Genomic DNA, 18,163 nt, shown 5'->3' on the forward strand with positions numbered 1-18,163 from the left:
GTGGTATTCGATTCGATGTGTTCCAGGCTGAATGTGTTCGGTAATCGGACAAAATCCTAAATTGAAAGCATTTGAGTGTTTGTGTTCGATTACGTTCGATTGTGAAATAATTTTTTTTTCGATTATCGAACGTAGTCGCATTCATTATGCGAGTGCGTTCGATTTTCGACCTTGTAAAGAGGTTACGCCTTGATTATTAGGGGACGAGCCAATCGTGATATGAATGAGTATATGTAGTTATTTGACTCGGTAGTAAAAAAATGTATGCGCCGGGAAGCTACGCCGACTTTACGGAAATGACGCCTTTTCGGACTCAAATCCTGTGGGGGAAAAAGAGACGCCCTTTCCATAATTGGTCATTCTACCCAAATATGGTATGACGGAATGCGGGCTTGACTTCCTCTGGATGTGTGATGTTGATGAATAACTATTAGAGGGAATCGAAAGGTTCGCTCATAGACTCTCTTCAGCACCGATACTAAGGATTCCAGGTTGAAAGAAAAGAAAATACAGGTAATTGATAATTTATTTATAAAAGTAACTTGGTAAGCATTGCAAACGTGATTTTGCAAAGACTACACTGCTCATTTGCCGCTTGACTTTTTTATCAGATCCGGCCATTAAAAAAGTTTGTGATCATTCCTTGACATTATGGCGTTATTGTTATCACACATAAGCTTCAGTAATAACGAGATGCTATTGTCATTTGGAATAGATATTGTATTTATATCATTTAGCTAATACCGTAATACACAATGACATCTAAAACTCAATTTCTTGACATTTTTATAGGTCATAAGTTGATCGATTATGCTCTAAAATGTTAAATGAGAACTGCTTTTCTATAGAACCGCTATGATATGTAGCAAATGCCCGAAGATGGCATTCTTAACGTTGTCATTGCTTTGAAATCAGCTGACAATCAATATTATCAAACCATTGTCTCAGGCCCCCGACCTTTTAGCCCTTGTTTGTTGTGAATTTTTAACACAATCTAAAAGTATTCTTTATGAATATATTCATTACCTTACCAATAAAATAGACTATTACCTGCATAATTTATGCATTCAAGCTTCATTTGATTATATCATTTTTGTGATAAAATGTTGTATTTGATTGACAGAAGGTCCTGGCACAATGAGGGAGCTGTACATTGTCGGTGCTATTTTATTTTTGATTTATACATTCATCCCTTCTTCATTTTCAAGTAAGTTACACAACCTAAATGTACAGTATAGTAGTGTTTGCTTATGGAGAGAATACCTGCACAGGGGCAGATCCAAGATTTCAAAATAGGGGGTGGATAATGGCCAGATAGATGGCTTATAACTGATCCAGTGGTTCTTGGTAGGTCACATAGATCTCAGATCTTTTACTTAAAAAGGGGGGGTGAATATCCACCCAATCCACCTCCCCTTTATCCACCCCTGCTGCAGTACCTGGTCACTCCCCCCTCTATCCGCCCCTGCTGCAGTACCTGGTCACTCCCCCCCTGTATCCGCCCCTGCTGCAGTACCTGGTCACCCCCCCTGTATCCGCCCCTGCTGCAGTACCTGGTCACTCCCCCCCTGTATCCGCCCCTGCTGCAGTACCTGGTCACCCCCCCCTGTATCCGCCCCTGCTGCAGTACCTGGTCACCCCCCCCCCTGCATCTGCTCCTGCTGCAGTACCTGGTCCCAGTGTCTTTTTTAGAGGAACCACTGTAGCAACTAGCTATGTACTGTGAAAATGGGATTGCAAGAAGATGCAAAGAAGCTGATCAGTAGAATAAGGGAAAAAGGGTAGTTTTGATTCAGTGTAAATTGACAGGCGCGTAGCTAGTGTACTCTAGGCATCTCTGCCCCTCCCCTTTGGCCACCAAAAAGTTTCTCATTGAACAGTCATAGAATTTCATGCTGTTTGCATAATATGACTGTCCATGAACCCTTTCCTATCTCTCAGCCCGCCCTTGGTTTTGGTAAGAGTACAGAGGCAGGTAAGAGTACAGAGCCAGATCTAGGTGCCCTAATAAGAAGGGGTGGAGGCAAAGTTTTTATAAAATTCATTGCACTAATTTGGATATTTGTTATGCCTTTTTCATTTGGGTATATTTTTCTTTAAATTTCTTCAATCTCTGAGAGAAGGTAGCCCCTCATTCCAACCTTACATCTGTCTGTCGAGGAAATAGTAACCTTTCAAAGCATCTCAGATACAGCTATAGCTTCTATACCATTACGAGAGCAAAAAATGGTTAAAAGATAAAAAATTAAAAATCAGATAATGAGATCACCTAAGAATGACAACATGAAACCTTCTGACTTATTAATTTTAAAATCTTAGGATTCAAGGACATAAAAAATTTATACAAAATTCCCTTAACACACCACCAAAAAAATATCTGTGATACTTACATAATTTGCCATTTTAGGTTCAGAATGTCTAAGCCAGAGTACTTGTAATGAGTGCATAAGTAAACCATCATGTGCTTGGTGTTCACAAGAGGTTAGTACTTTTTACCATATATTATTTTGTATTGAGTATATTGATGCGAAAGATATTTAATACTGTATTTATATGAATTTGCCAACTGAATGCTTACTGTCTTGATTGCAGAATTTCGACAAAGATACAAAAGCCCCTTCACGCTGTGACACCTACCTGCGTCTAAAAGGATATGGATGTCGCGAAGAAAACATTTCTAATCCGCAGAGTATTTTTTCAGAAACTAAAGTAAGTTTATGTACAATATACAAAATTGACCATAATATCAGTAGAAATTTGAGTGTTTCAACTTCCTTTGTGGTAATTTTATTTTAGAATGATCCTGTTGGTGCAACTATTCAAGTCACACCTCAAAGAGTGACTCTTAAGCTAAGGCCAGGTTTGTACTCCATTTGCCAGTTTATACATACTGTATTAAATCTCTTTGTTGTCAGATACAGTATTTCTGGGATCCATTGTCTTTTATAGTGAGCATCCAAGAGCCTGTTTCAATCATTCTTTTTATTATTTCAGCTCTGACCTATTTTTCCCCATTCTTACACATTACACTCTTTGTTTTTATAACAACATCTACTTTTCAATTGAGGCTGGGCCATTCTTTTTTTGGGACATTTTAAGGCAGAATATGTTCTTAGCTTAGTTTGTATAAGACTATATACCCAATGATCAATAGTAATAATAAGGTTGTTACTATTCAATTCTGCATTTTAGAATGCATCAAGACTAAAACAATAAAAACATTTCTGCTATCTGAGCCTCGGCATGTTCTTAGCATGTTCTTAAAATTTGGTGAAATCTCAGGCTGGACATTCTTATAAAATAAGGTTCTTATGAATAAAGGGTGTATGCATGGTACTCGTGAGGCAAGAGTTGACTGTTTTATGGAAAAAATACTACCCCCAACTGGAAGAGTTGCATACACAAGTTCTCCTGTTCCTAGCTAGATGTTTTTTTTATAATTTATTTGTTTTCATAAATTTCAGGTATTCCATCTATATTGCCAGTCACTATTCGCCCGGCAGAGAATTACCCTGTGGACTTGTATTACCTTATGGACATGTCCTGGTCCATGGAGAACGATTTAGATAACCTGAAAAAGCTTGCAGGAAAAATAGGTGAGCCTTTACTTTGGCAGAACTTCTATCTTTCCTTCATGGCAATTTTTATTTATAGTGGCAAACCTAAAATAATCTTTGCTTTCATGGGAAGACCGAAAAAATCCTTAGAGAGAGTCAAGTCATGAAATTTAATTTTTTTGTTTTTAACAGCTGAAAGTATGAAGAATATAACAAAGAACTTCAAGTTGGGGTTTGGATCATTTGTAGACAAAACAGTTTCTCCTTATGTCCGCACTGAGTGAGTACTGATACATGTACACCGTATGCTTCTTTGTGTAATGATGGTAAAAAATAATAAACACTTATCTTCATTTTAGGCTCACAAAGCCTTGCTCAGACACCAGTGAGTGTGTAGCAAGCTATGGGTTTAAACACATACTCCCCCTTGTTAGGAATGATACAATGTTTAAGGTAGGTTTAGGTAACCTGGTGATGCAAAAGATATCTACCAAGTATGCAGCCATAATGCTCAAGCTTCTTAAGACATAGGAATATTCACATTTCCTTATTCTAGCCCTTAGAGTGTTAAATAAAAATGGTATTCCCTTTTTGGGTCTGTCATCCAGATTCACTAAAAACATTATTTGCCACACACCCCCCCCCCCCCCTCCCTCCACCTGGATAGCATGCATGATTGTTCAAAAGACACCTTTGAGGGAGTAAGGTGGTATTTTTGTAAATGTGTGATATGTGGGCACAACAAAAGCCATCTTCTCTGGATATTATTGATTCCCACACTTCCTTTACCTTTTATTCTCTCCTATCAATGAAGATCCAACTGAGTCACTTTGAAACAGAGCAGCTGTCTGAAGAACGAATTAGACACAACTGTACTAAAATTTAATTTTTTTAAACATATTTTACCTTGTCCATTCTCTTATTCAAATTCTTTTGTGACAAAAAATACATTGAGGTACTACCATTGTCACTGTGTTTAGTTATTGTTTGTGTTTTTGAAAGGAAAAAGTAAACGAGCAAAAGATTTCTGGCAATCTTGATGAGCCCGAGGGAGGTTTTGATGCTCTTATGCAGGTTGCTGTGTGTGATCAGGTATTGTTTGGTATTTACTGGTCCTCACCTTTCAACCTCTCTCATGTTCTAATTTTCTCTGAAGGTACTTTCATTTACATCCAACCATGGGGCTTTTTTAGACAAAAAATCTATCTAAGAACTCAAACAACATATGGTTTAATTTTTTTTATTTTTCCCATTGACTCTCTGATTATGTAGCTGCTACTTGACAATTGAATTGTGTAAACTTTACACAAGCCCCAAAAATTGTTGTCATTCTCCGTGGCCTGAAGTACATAGTTTTATCTTTCTAACTCCCATACAATTGATTCAAGAAAATATTTTACTTAATAATTCCTTTTATACAAATTTCAGCAAATTGGTTGGTCAGTAAATGGAACATCTCGTCGTCTTGTTGTCTTCGTCACTGATGCCCCCTTCCATTTGGCTGGAGATGGCAAGGTACAGTACAACTAATTGCAATAAGAATACTCCATCTAGCTGTTTGCTTGTCTGTTTGATAGATGAATGAGCTAGGGGCAGGGTGAATAGAGATGTGAGGTTGGGGGATCTGATGTTTCAAATATTATCCCTTTGTTGAAGCAGTTATATAGGGGGTGGGACAGCGTAATGTGTGAGCACTGGGTAGTTGACAGATGTACTGACAGAGGGACAATTTGCAATTAGAGTGGGCATCTTAGAGAAATGTTAAATTTCCATTATGCAGATTTTTCTCTTAACAAAAGTAGGAATAATCATGCCGTTTCCTGAATGCAGGAATTATCAGCAGTTGTGCTATACATTGATTGAATACATTGATTGCTCCAACTTCCTGCATTATTGGCCCCAATGGACAGTTGTACCTAAAAATCACCTGCATCTAGCCAGCTTATTTATTGTATCTCTTTGAACATTGAACTATTTTTTAAAGTGTGTTTATTTGTGTAGCTGGGAGGTATTGTCACTCCAAATGACGGACAGTGCCATTTAAGCAACAGTGGGGTCTACACCAAGTCTGATGAGCTGGTAAGAGGATCCCTCAGGGGCTGATTAACTTTTTTTTTGGGGGGGGGGGGGGGGGGGGGTGAGGAAGCTAATATTTCGTGCATATGGTGGAAGGTAAATCTGTGGATTTAAGCTTCCCCACATTTTATTGAAAATTTCAGTCTGAAGGGGGGCACTGGCCCTTATGTCTCCCCCCTTCTCCCCCTATATCTGCCTCTGGCCCTAAAGAGTGTCTGTTTTCATTCATAATGTTGTGTGTTGCTCCTATTTTTGTATTGTTGCTGCTGGTGTTGTTATTTTTAGGTATATTTGTTTCTTTTTACTTTGTTCGGTTAGGACTATCCATCAATTGCCCAACTCCATGAAAAACTTCTGCAGAAACAAATCCAACCCATTTTTGCAGTCACTGGAAATGTCACTGATCTGTACTTGGTAAGTCATTTTTTTTGGGGGGGGGGTAGATGTTAGACATACTGTAAATCAGCAATTTCTTGAGACTACAGTATTTTACAATACCTTCAGGTCTTAATCAAAATAATCAAGGGCTAAAACATCATTGATGGAAAACGTTTTCTCAATAAAGTTTAAGTTCTGGTAATAGCTGAGAAAAACCTCTATACTAATTTTATTATTAATGTTTTAAAACAATTCATTTCAGGGCTTAAGTAATTCCTGGGATGATTTGGGTGCTACAACAGGTGTCCTTGCTGAAGACTCAGGGAACGTAGTACAACTGATAAAGAACAGCTATGAAGTAAGTTACACAAACAGGTAACCTTAATAGATAAAGATAAATTGGAGTAGCTACTGTCATCACTCTCATCACAGCTAGATGCAGAATTACAAGAGCCCTGATTCTGACGTGGTCGAGTTTAAGGCATAGCAAGGCGCCTCAGGCAGCTGCCATACTCATGTCTGACCACAGACTACAGCTAAGATCAAAATTGTTGTCTTTGTGGAGGGAGGAACACTGGAGAACCCAGAGAAAAACCCTCAGAGCAAAGGCTAGACCAACTAACACAACTCACGTCGGAACCGGCAATCGAACCCGGAACCCAGTGGTGAGAGGCACAGGAACTACAGAGCGACGCTCTGCCAACTGCGCCACGAAGGCTACGATTTTTCTGACATCAACAATCCCTTATGTATCTTAGAAAGTTTACTGGGTGACAAGTTTTCCTTTGGCCATAGGTCACTCAAATACTGTATTGTTAAAGAAGAGAAGTGAAGTATCCTTAGATCTTTTGATCTTTCACATTGAAATGATTAAAAGAGTTTCAACCTTTTACATGGCGTACAGAGAGCAAAATCCCAATTAATGATGTGGCTTTGTTAAGTTGAATAAAGGAAAATTTGGCAAGTAAATTTTGCATGCACATTTTGTAAATCACATGTAAGCCATTTTTAATGTGTGTCATATTATTTTAGAAAATTGCTTCCACTGTCAAGCTCTCATATAAAGCACCCCCTGGGATCTCTGTTTCTTACAGTGGCACATGCAAGTGAGTATTCCAGAATTATTTAATTGATGATATGTAGTCATTCTCATGAGTTTGTTGTGTTGTCAGGGATGGACAGCCTGTGGTTAATGGAGAGTGCACAGGAGTTGGTATTGGACAGAAGGTAATTGAAGTAATGGTTTCCAGCACAGTCAAACCTTTTGGCTACTCAACTGATTATGAAAAAACTTTTTTCCCAATGTCAAATACAAGAAAAGCTCAATAAAACTTAGACTCTGTTAATAAAATACACTTTCAATCATCCTTATTAACTTGAACTTAGGTAATTTCCCCTTTGAATACGTCTTTAAGCTTAAGTCTTCTTTTTATTTTGTACAGTATAAAGAACCAGAAACAAGATAACTTGTGTTCCCTGCTTATTACAACTGTTTCCATTTCCCTTGACTTAGCTTTACCTAGGCTCGATTTCCACCTTGTTTCTGTGAGCCCACAGTATGTGCCTCGGCAGATGAGGCCTAGCGATGGCTGGAAATCAAGCCTAAGCTTTACCTCACTAATTCGAAATTTCTACTATCTCCTCAATAGTAACTATTTTATTGATTAGCATTCTCCCTTCTATTTTTTTTCTTGAATAAATTCCATTTTGCATGTATGGATCAACATACTTTGTTGATAATGTTGACTAAAGTACTGTATCTAATAGTTTCGATTGACCACACCCAAACTTGCTAACTAGAATTGATTTTTGCTTTTTGCTTTTATTCCTTTTCTTCAAATATGCCTCACTCTCCTTTTGATTATTGACTGGATGTTAGTGTACATCAATCATGTGTTTGTTTGTAAATGAGACTGTATTTATTAGACACAATATTTGTTTGTTTGTAGGTTAAGTTTGATGTCTCTGTTACACTGGATCGCTGTACTGAAGATGTTCAGAAATACAAAAGGTACAGTATCAAGCATGAGTGATGTGGGAATTATTTAAAGTAATGTAGCTAAATCCAGCATGAATCACTCTCAGTGGATCTCACTAGTTTCTGCACTAGGAAGCTGATACGAAAAGAGGGATATTAGCTAACTTTTTTCATAACCCTTTTTCCACAGTTTTCCAATTCGTGTTCCTGGATTTGGTCTTCTAAATGTGGACTTAGAGTTTATTTGCAGTTGTCAGTGTGATGGCAAAGATTTCCGAGTGAGTTTATTGATTTTATAGCCAATGGAAGACTCTGTTGCTTCTTGTAGCCCCTAACTAATGTGCTGATAAAGTGTTGGGACTGGCAGGGAAATCAACCTTGGTGCTTTAGGGGGTTTGGACGAAATCTTGGTAAAACAAACGAAAAAGTGAGATTCCATGATAAAACTGGAAGTTTTTATTCTTTAGATGCAATAACCATTATGCATCACATTTTATTTTCATTGGCTAAAACCCTGGATCTCATGGAAAATCAAATGTCAAATGCAAATATACCTGATTACTCTTAACGTTTTCACTTGTCCAGAGTATACTTATGCTGTTTAATGTTGTCGTAGGAGGAGAACAGTACCCGTTGCTCTTCGGGAAATGGCACATATGCATGCGGCCAATGTCAGTGTCATAAGGGAAGGTGAGAACACTTGTTTATCACCCGTTCTTTGATATTGTTTTCCCTTTAAGAGTACAACAATCCTTTTTAAGTTTAGCCCAAAATGGCCATCAAATACTTTTTAACTTAAAATGCCAACTATAATACTATTCAGGGGTTTTATTAGGCCCCGGCGGCTGGCGGAAGCACCAGCTATTTTCCACCGAGCTCTGGCTACTATTTTTTTTTTAAGTTGACTTTAGTTTGATTTGAACTAAAAAGATAAATTAACGTCCACCCCCTACTTATCAATCTCAACCGCCTACTTTGAAAGTTAATGAAAGCCCTGCTATTACTTATCATTAGCCTTATCGTTAACTGTTTCATACATTTGTTCCAAAGGACTAATGAACACTTTTGTCATAAAGAACGAATGTTAATTTAAATAATAGCCCACTCTCAAATTTGCAGCTCTTTTAATAAGCCAATAGAAAAAAAAGTGGTTAGAAAGTGCATAAAGGTAATTTGACTATTAGTATGCCTTCAAGACCATCGAGGCATTTCATACCAAAAATAGTTAAGAAAACTATCTGGAATTTCTAAAACTACAAAAATGTATAATGGTTTGCTCCTTTGTTTGGTATCCAGGTATGGGGAGCTGTGTGAATGTGATAATCCATTTGACAAGAAAACGGATGTCACCAAGTGTAAAGCGTAAGTAATCACTTTTATTACAGAGGCAGAGCAGGCCATGTTATATTGGGGGGGATTGGTCATTTCCTTATAATTTTTTAAAATATTGGGGGGGGGGGGGCACAAGCCCACAGTGCCCCACCCCCTGTTACAGCCCTACATATATTACAAGCACTAAGGAAATAAGGAAGGGCACACTTTGAACTAGGGGACATACCTCTATTATCACTCATCAACAAGTCATTAAGACTCAACACTTGAAACTACTTTTGGTGCCCGAGGTCAGTTGTACCAGACACCTATAGACTGAATGTAAGTAGTCATTCGTTTGTTGCTTCTTTCGGGTGTTCAGTGGGACATGGTCTCAAGCCCCATTCAAACAGCTACAGCATCAGCAAGCATTACTGGTGAAGTATCACTCGGATGACCACAAGACAATTCTGACAACTACTTGCAGCACCTTCCAACATTGTGTGCAAAAAGCACCAGCTCCGCTGAGTGGCAACAATGTTGGCGCTGTTTACAAGGGGCTTCAGGATTCCTAGAACTGAGCTGATGGAAGATTCTGACGACAATGACATCCTGAAGATGAGCTTACAAGTATCTCAAGCAGTTATTAAAACTATGCCTTACACTTTCTTGTGATGCAGGACTAACGCCACTGATGAGCCGCCGTGTAGCGGCCAAGGACAGTGTATCTGTGGAAAGTGCGTCTGTAACCGGGTAAGTCCCCATCGTCTGTGGAAAGTGCGTCTGTAACCGGGTAAGTCCCCATCGTCTGTGGAAAGTGCGTCTGCAACCGGGTAAGTCCCCATCGTCTGTGGAAAGTGCGTCTGTAACCGGGTAAGTCCCCATCGTCTGTGGAAAGTGCGTCTGTAACCGGGTAAGTCCCCATCGTCTGTGGAAAGTGCGTCTGTAACCGGGTAAGTCCCCATCGTCTGTGGAAAGTGCGTCTGTAACCGGGTAAGTCCCCATCGTCTGTGGAAAGTGCGTCTGTAACCGGGTAAGTCCCCATCGTCTGTGGAAAGTGCGTCTGTAACCGGGTAAGTCCCCATCGTCTGTGGAAAGTGCGTCTGTAACCGGGTAAGTCCCCATCGTCTGTGGAAAGTGCGTCTGTAACCGGGTAAGTCCCCATCGTCTGTGGAAAGTGCGTCTGTAACCGGGTAAGTCCCCATCGTCTGTGTTAGGCTTTTTCTTTCCTCTACTATACATTTGATTTACCATGAAGTCTGATTCACACCGTTTTTATTTTCCAATTACTCTTTTTAGAAGAATACTAGGTTCTTGCATTCTTTAGTAAAAAGTAAAACTGATAAATTTATGATTTGCCTACCGGACCCGAATATGACCCTTGTTGTTTGCTCCATACCACAGGACCCCCGTGGGCGCATCTATGGCGACAAGTGCCAATGTAACGACTTCTCCTGTCAGGAGCATCAGGGCTTAGTGTGTGGTGGTAAGTGGATGATGTTAATGATAATGTTAATGTTATATTCTGTAGCATCAGGGATTAGTGTGTGGTGGTACATAAGTGGATGATGTTAATGATGATGTTAATGTTGGTATATATTCTGTAGCATTAGGGCTTAGTGTGTGGTGGTAAGTGGGTGATGTCAATGATAATGTTAATGTTATATTCTGTAGCATCAGGGCTTGTTGTGTGGTGGTAAGTGGGTGATGTTAATGATAATGTTAATGTTATATTCTGTAGCATCAGGGCTTAGTGTGTGGTGGTAAGTGGATGATGTTAATGATAATGTTAATGTTATATTCTGTAGCATCAGGGATTAGTGTGTGGTGGTACATAAGTGGATGATGTTAATGATGATGTTAATGTTGGTATATATTCTGTAGCATTAGGGCTTAGTGTGTGGTGGTAAGTGGGTGATGTCAATGATAATGTTAATGTTATATTCTGTAGCATCAGGGCTTGTTGTGTGGTGGTAAGTGGGTGATGTCAATGGTAATGTTAATGTTATATTCTGTAGCATCAGGGCTTGTTGTGTGGTGTTGGTGTTGTGTGGGTGTTGTTTATGATAATGTTAATGTTAGTTTATATTCAGGAGCATCAGAGGTTAGTATGTGGTGCTAAGTGGATGTTGTTAACGATAATGTTAATGCTAGTATCTGCATACCCCAAATTAATATGTGGTGCTAAGTGGGTGTTGTTAACGATAATGTTAATGCTAGTATCTGTATACCCCAAATTAATATCGTGAGACGAACCCGCTCCACATAAGACTCTCTACTGCTACCCTGAATTCCAGAGGTTCTCGTGTCGCCGAAAACCCAAAAGCGCGACAAAAAGTGCCGAAGAGAGATTATCGCTCGGCTTTTCATTTGAAGCCGGGAGCGACAATCCTCTAACCCCAGGGCACGGGTATTCTACTGCGGGTGTTGTAGTCAAAACTGTAATGTTAGTATTTGTATACTGCAAATAAACGTCGCGAGGCATGATTAGTCCTCCCTTGAAATATGGACGGCTCAACGCAGTTCACAGCAATGAGGGTCATTTTGTGTGTTAGGCGCTATAACCGAAGGTGGTGTCTTCTAATGAAGCGAACTAGGTTTTGATCTTTAAAATCCAAGCTGACGTAACCTATATTCTAACCCGAGCTATCGGACGCAATTTTTTTAGTGCAGTAATTGTACGGTCTTGTCCATCATGGCACTCCTAGGTGGCTTAGAATAAATGTACGTTCATCTGGTGTATTTGCACGGTAGTTCTCAGTTGAGAAGTATAATAATTGAATATATGTGTTTAGGTAATGAGCGTGGGGTCTGTGACTGCGGCGTCTGTAAATGCAAGGACGTGTATGTTGGCGTGAACTGTGGCCAGAGAAACTGCTCACTACTCGATTTCGAGTGCCGAAAGGACAAAGGATCTGTAAGAGCCCACATCATATACTCCCAATTCATAAAGCGTTGCCCAAGTAATAGTCAAGACTCTATTATAGACAACTGAGCTAAATAACGGCTATTTCTGACTAGTTTAAATTAAGGAATGTGTCAAAATACTATCTATGACATCCCAAAGTTTTCGGCGTTTATTTGAGTTCTTCCCTGTGCCTATACGTTTTGTTAAGTTCAAGCTAGTTACCAACTTTTGTATCCATGCTCATATCATTTTTTTCGTATCTGTGCTTCAGCCCGTTTGTGGAGGTCCCGACCGCGGCACGTGTGAATGCGGAAAATGCAAGTGCAACCGAAAGTACACCGGCCAGTACTGCGAGGAATGTCCGGTTAGTATTTCAAATTTCTTTTTTCACTCAAATTGTTATACCCATATTCATACATAAGTCGTAAATCCTTGCGATGCCTTTCTAACAATAAGTCACGCAAAAGAGCCACTGACAGGGGTGGAGCCAGGATTTATTGAATAAGGCTTGGGGGAAGGGGGGCAATGTATAAAGCATATTGGTGAGGTTAATTCGTGTTGTAAATTAGTGAGATACATTTCTTCTAGACGCACACTAGAAGCGAACGTTCTACCATCAGACTTCCTATATAGCGCAGTCGTTACGATGTAGTTGTGCTGCTGGTCATCATTAATATTGTCTTGTTAAACAAAATGCAAAATGTTATTGCCAACTCGGTGATCTTGGACCTGACCAACGCAATACCTTTTATAGAATAACATAATATTGCTGTTGGTCGTTATTAACTCATTATCGTTCTCTCGTTTCTATAGTCATGCGAGGGCGGCATCTGTAGTCGCAGCAAAGATTGTATTCTCTGTACCAAATTCGAGAAGAAATCCCTAGACGATTGCAAGAAGTTGAACCGCTGCGAGCCTATTGTCCAGTCCGTGGAGTTCGTGGACAAGATAGAGACTCTGACCGGTGAGTGCCAATGTCTGTTTGGGTAGAACGCCTTTTACATGGTCTTCTCACGTGTTATTGATGTTACCTGCCAGTATAGATAATCATTTCTCCGCGCAGTTCGCATCAACAGATGACATTTTAAGATACGCTCCATACCATACTTCCCATCAGTATACATACACAGACTGCTAATCGTAGCTTATTTTCGTGTATGCGTGTAAGCACCATCACTGAAAATGGTAGCTGTGGCGTCCCTTATGCGAAAAGACGAGGGATTCATTGCTACGATTTTGCCTTCACTTTTATTCTGCCGACAGTCGATAACCCTTTCTGTCCGTCTTGCAGCCAAGGGCCTGTACCGTTGTGAAGGGGCTAGGGATAAATGCACGTATTACTTCACTTACGACAAGCGTGCGGACGGAAAGACGTACGATCTGTATGTTCAAGAAAAGCAGGACTGTCCAGAACCAGCCCCTATCCTTGCCATCGTACTGGGTGTGGTCGGGGGGATACTACTTATCGGCCTGCTGTTGCTATTAATTGGTAAAATCATGGTTTCCATGGTGGTGAGTACAAAATATGAGAATTGATTGTCGAAAAAAATACAACCCATTGATAAAAACACCTTTCCAGGCCATATTTGTCATGTGAATGTAGTCTTATGTATTTGTGTTTTCTTACCTCAGGACCGAATCGAGTACAAAAAATTCGAGCGCGATCGTATGAGGTCCAAGTGGCACAGGGTGAGTAACGTGTTTGTACAATGATGGAAGTGTGTGTGGGGGGGGGAGGGGGATGGAGGTGAACTCTTGAGGCTCAAGCGGCACAGGGTGAGTCACGTGTATGTAGGGAACACTGATGGTGGTGGTGGGGGGGTAATGGAGGTGAACTCACGAGGTCAAAGTGGAACAGGGAGATTCACATGATCAACGGTCTTAACTTCACCTGGGGAAGGGTCTAGAGCTTTAAAAGCGATGTTCAATCAAGAGACGCCATTTACTTATCGGAATTTGTATTTTATATCACAGGAAAAGAACCCTCTTTACAAGGAAGCTAAGACGACTTTCGAGAATCCTACTTATGCTGGCCGATAAGCTGGTCACCGGACAGAAACATCAAGGTGTCCGGTTTGTGTTCATAATGCCATCCGACAGCCATCTTCATTCAGTACAATCAAATACGCGCCACTCTCGCCTTCCTAAGCACAGTTAGATACCCCCACTCTCGCCTTCCTCAGTACAAGTCAGATACGCCCCACTCTCGCCTTCCTAAGCCCCGTTAGATACGCCTCTTTCGTATTCTCATCTCCCGAAATACCTCTAGATCAGTTTAGCTATGATGTCCGAATGATAACCCGTCATTCCATCCAAAGATGACTCGTCATTCCTTGATTCCTATTAAAGCGGTCACGTCACTGGGCCTCGATTTACTCAACAATCAACCATTAAACGAGAGGCTTTCGCCTTAGAAATCTCACTCAAATCTTAGTGGTTCTCTTGGTCTTAGATGGACTTCTCGACACATACTGTAATAATGTTCCTACCCCTGTTCTATCTGATTGTGCTCTGACGAGTGTGTTTTTATTGTGTAAATAATCACCGACCGTCAGTGTGTGTGATTCGCAGTTTATAGATTTCTCTCGACGGTCCGTTTTATTTTGGTAACATTGCACTGGACTGGTCGGATATTTGTTGATATTGCATGCTGAGTTGATAGTTAGTAGATAAAAATTATAACAAATAAGATAATATCGGATACATTGATATCCATCAAATAATGTACAAATGAGCTTTTGGTCGAGCAATAAAGTCAAATAATACATTTTTTTTATACTGCTGGTCCTCTTTCTCCCCGCCGCTGAGCGTTTTATCAATCGACTGTTGCACTTTTGCAAAGCCGAAACTCCTGTGGAAGGGTCGTGGGTTCTGCATGGTTATCTAAATACTGCCCCCTCACCCAATGAATCCGTCCCCCGTAACATTTCTGCTCAATCCCGTCTAATTAACTAAATATGCTTATGTGCCCGTTTGTTATTGCAGTTGGTTGTTCGTGATTAGTATAGCCTGCCCCGAATTATTTTGGTCAACTGGAATTTCAAATGATACAATAAAAATCTGTTACGTCACTGTATGCGTACACGACTAGGGTCCGAGACATATTCAAAGAGACAGTGATCACACACAAGTCCGCCAAGGAGTCTCGCCGGTGGCTATCGGGGCCTTCCTATGGGTACTGGCCACAGCAACTCAACTTTGCGGTCTGGTGCGCAACCGCCGGATGTGGGGTTTCCCTAGTCGACCCCGCTTTCGCCACGCTCCCCTCTGTCATCAGGGGATTTCTAAGGTTTCACGTCTACTTTACCACCCGGAGGATACTCTACGAGCTCGGCGCCCCCCTGCCTGGCGACAGACCGTTCACGCAAAAAGGTAACCCCTACAAGAAGGCCGCTTTCGAGCGTCTATGTATAGAGTTCGGTTTGCCGCGTAAGCCGGACTTCCGATGGAAAGGCGGGCGGAACCACGGGCTAGGCGATGTGTTTGTGTTCTACCCGGGGGAGGGGTATCGCAACGTGCACGTGATCCGTGGCTACGACACGGCGGCGGACGAGTACCCGAGCCACCTCAATCTGTTTAGCGACGAAGGTGGGACGTACAATAGTGGGAAGCAGGTGGTTTTGGTACGCAACGACGACCACGGGGGCGTGCAATATAGCTGGTTTGCGCCCCCCAAAGGTGAGGGGCTGACAAAAGCAGGGCTAGGAAGACTCGATCGCTTGGTCGAGGCTTGGCGCGCAGGTGAACGTCCGTTCCTCCATCGCGGGGGCCGGTGGGCCGGCCAAGGAGGCGCAGGCGGAGTTCACGAAGCTGCTTGAAGACGCGATCATCGAAAAAGACCGCTCAAAGCGTGCAAAGGTACCAGTTAGCCGTGCAGGAGGCCAAGGTGAGACTGAGTCTTGCGGTCGCTTCAGGAGTGTGGCTGATGCCGAGCGATCTGGTGATAAACACGCAAAGCGTCGTGGGCTACAACAATAAACTGCAGAAAGCCATAGACTCCATGACGCTCGGCGCAAACGCGATTAACAAACAAAGCCAGTCGGTGCTCATAACATGGTCGGTGGGCATCCTAGGGTGCAAGACGTGACCAAGGACCGCGAGGTGCGAAGCGAGGCCGTAGTGCACGAAGAGGGCGCGGCGCCTGCCCCCTCTTCGCGTATGCGCAGCATGACATCGCCCGGACCGGGCGAAAAAAGTGACCACACCGCCCATAAGGCGGGGTTGTCGGCACTCGCGGTGGCCGCGGCGTATTACTTGTTCCGATGATTGCTTTGCATTCGACGAACCAAGAACGCGGCTACGGCTACAATGAGCTGCCACGCATTTTCGCCAAAGAATTTCACCGCTTCTCCTGCAGCCTTAAACACGAAGTTCGCGATGCTGCCTACTAGCCCAGGGAGAAGCTCGCCTAGCTTTTTCCCGATAGTCTTAAGCCCGTTACCGACCCCTCTGGCCACGGAGGAGAGCGACTTGCCGAGCGACGTCACAATGGCCGCGATCGTCGTCGCTACGGCCTACCAGATAGCGGTGACGGTAAAGCCGAAGATGGCTTTGATGCGCTCTCTGAGCGGCTTTTGGTTCTCGGGCTCTCGGTTTTTGCGTTTTGCGTTGTAGTTCGTCAATCTCGGATAGCCTTTCCTCGTTGCGCTCACGGGCCTCTTGGCGGCGACTCTCTGACGTGTTAGGGTCGTCGATGGTCTCCCTGTCTGTGGTTACCACCCCTTGCAGCTCTTGGACTCGTTCTGTGTTCTCCTTAATGACCGCGTCTATCTCTGCCATAGGCCCTATCGCCAGCTTGAAGCCTTTCAGCTTCACAACGTCCTGTCGAACGCCCCCATTCTCATTGAACAGCTGTCTTGGTATAGTCCAACCTCCTTTGCCGAGGTTGCGAAGCTGTATTAGAGTCTTTCCCCTCTGGTCTGACTGGAACCGCATCAGATTCTCGTTAAGGTCTGGGTATTTCTCCCTGAGGGACTGGAGACCGAGTCTTGTTGCTGCACCCTCTGTAGTGAACGAGGTTTCAGCGGTCGTTTGCGTCCGGGCCCCCCCGCGATGACGTGCTCGTCATTGGGATCGACTCCCCAACGTCGGGGTCAAACGGGATAAGGGGCGTCGTCTCGTCGTCCCTGTCTTCGGCGGACGCACCCGGCAAGGTATCGTCAATGTCAACGTTAACATTATCCATGATGCGTAAATCATGCTACGCAATATTAGACATGTCTAACAGTCCGCACCATAGTCACGTGACTTCGTACTACTAGGAATGTCAGTCAGCGATAAACTTGACCCCCAACGAACACCCAGAACTCCTCTGGGGTTGAAAGGCGAGAGAACTGTTCACCGGGTCACTCTCAACCCGTCGACCGCTTCCCCCGGCGAGACGCTATATGTGGCGGTCCCAAAGCTATCGGAAGGCGTCACGCTTGTGTCTGGCTCCTTGAGGGTCGGTTTCGATCTCTCCATCTCAGGCCAAGCAAATAATACCGTCGTGAACAACGTCGGCCGAAATCTCGTGAGCCGCCTGAAAATCACGTTTGCAGGAGAAACGCTCCAGGACACCAACCGCTGCGATGTCTTCAAGACGTATGAGGAGCTTTACCTGTCCAAGGTCGAGAGAGAGGACCGCCTGGAGCAGGGCATACAGTCAGAAAACATGCGCAAGCTTCGCTCCAAGGCTGGCGATAAAGCGACTAGTAACGCCAAGAAGAACGCTCTAAAAGCCGCCCACGGGGCGAAGTACACCATCCCGCTAGACCATTCTCTGCTGACGGACCACGGCGTACTGTACCCAAGGGCGCTCTCCGAGGCGCTGCTCTTCGAGATCACGCTCGCAACGGTTGATCAGGTAGTCGTCGGAAGCGATGCTACCAAATTATCCTACTGCATCAAAAATCTAGAGCTGGAATTCGAAAGCCTGAGGGACGACAACCTCGCCCGGTCTGCAGCCGCCGCCTA

At 42.7% G+C, this 18,163-nt stretch overlaps 1 protein-coding gene across 2 annotated transcripts; it reads left to right on the forward strand.

Annotated features, from left to right (window-relative positions):
* The first annotated feature begins 351 nt into the window (after positions 1-351).
* On the forward strand, positions 352-14,982 carry LOC5517967 (integrin beta-1). 2 transcript variants are annotated; one of them, XM_048724391.1, is made up of 27 exons: positions 352-513; positions 1,127-1,207; positions 2,408-2,481; positions 2,593-2,709; positions 2,797-2,860; positions 3,465-3,596; positions 3,750-3,837; positions 3,917-4,010; positions 4,560-4,649; positions 4,986-5,072; positions 5,559-5,636; positions 5,952-6,047; positions 6,274-6,369; positions 7,044-7,117; positions 7,184-7,238; positions 7,961-8,022; positions 8,180-8,267; positions 8,606-8,679; positions 9,286-9,351; positions 9,981-10,053; positions 10,705-10,786; positions 12,096-12,217; positions 12,480-12,572; positions 13,022-13,172; positions 13,500-13,720; positions 13,841-13,897; positions 14,183-14,982. In XM_048724391.1, exons 2-27 carry the CDS (start codon positions 1,138-1,140, stop codon positions 14,246-14,248), a joined length of 2,370 nt encoding a protein of 789 aa, XP_048580348.1. In that variant the 5' UTR covers positions 352-513; positions 1,127-1,137; the 3' UTR covers positions 14,249-14,982. The 2 variants fall into 2 exon arrangements, with proteins under 2 accessions (XP_048580348.1, XP_048580347.1); XM_048724390.1 differs by having other exon boundaries at positions 354-513; positions 1,124-1,207.
* The last annotated feature ends 3,181 nt before the right edge of the window (positions 14,983-18,163 follow it).

This window comes from Nematostella vectensis, chromosome 2 (genome assembly GCF_932526225.1).
Source record: "Nematostella vectensis chromosome 2, jaNemVect1.1, whole genome shotgun sequence".
Lineage (NCBI taxonomy): Eukaryota > Metazoa > Cnidaria > Anthozoa > Actiniaria > Edwardsiidae > Nematostella > Nematostella vectensis.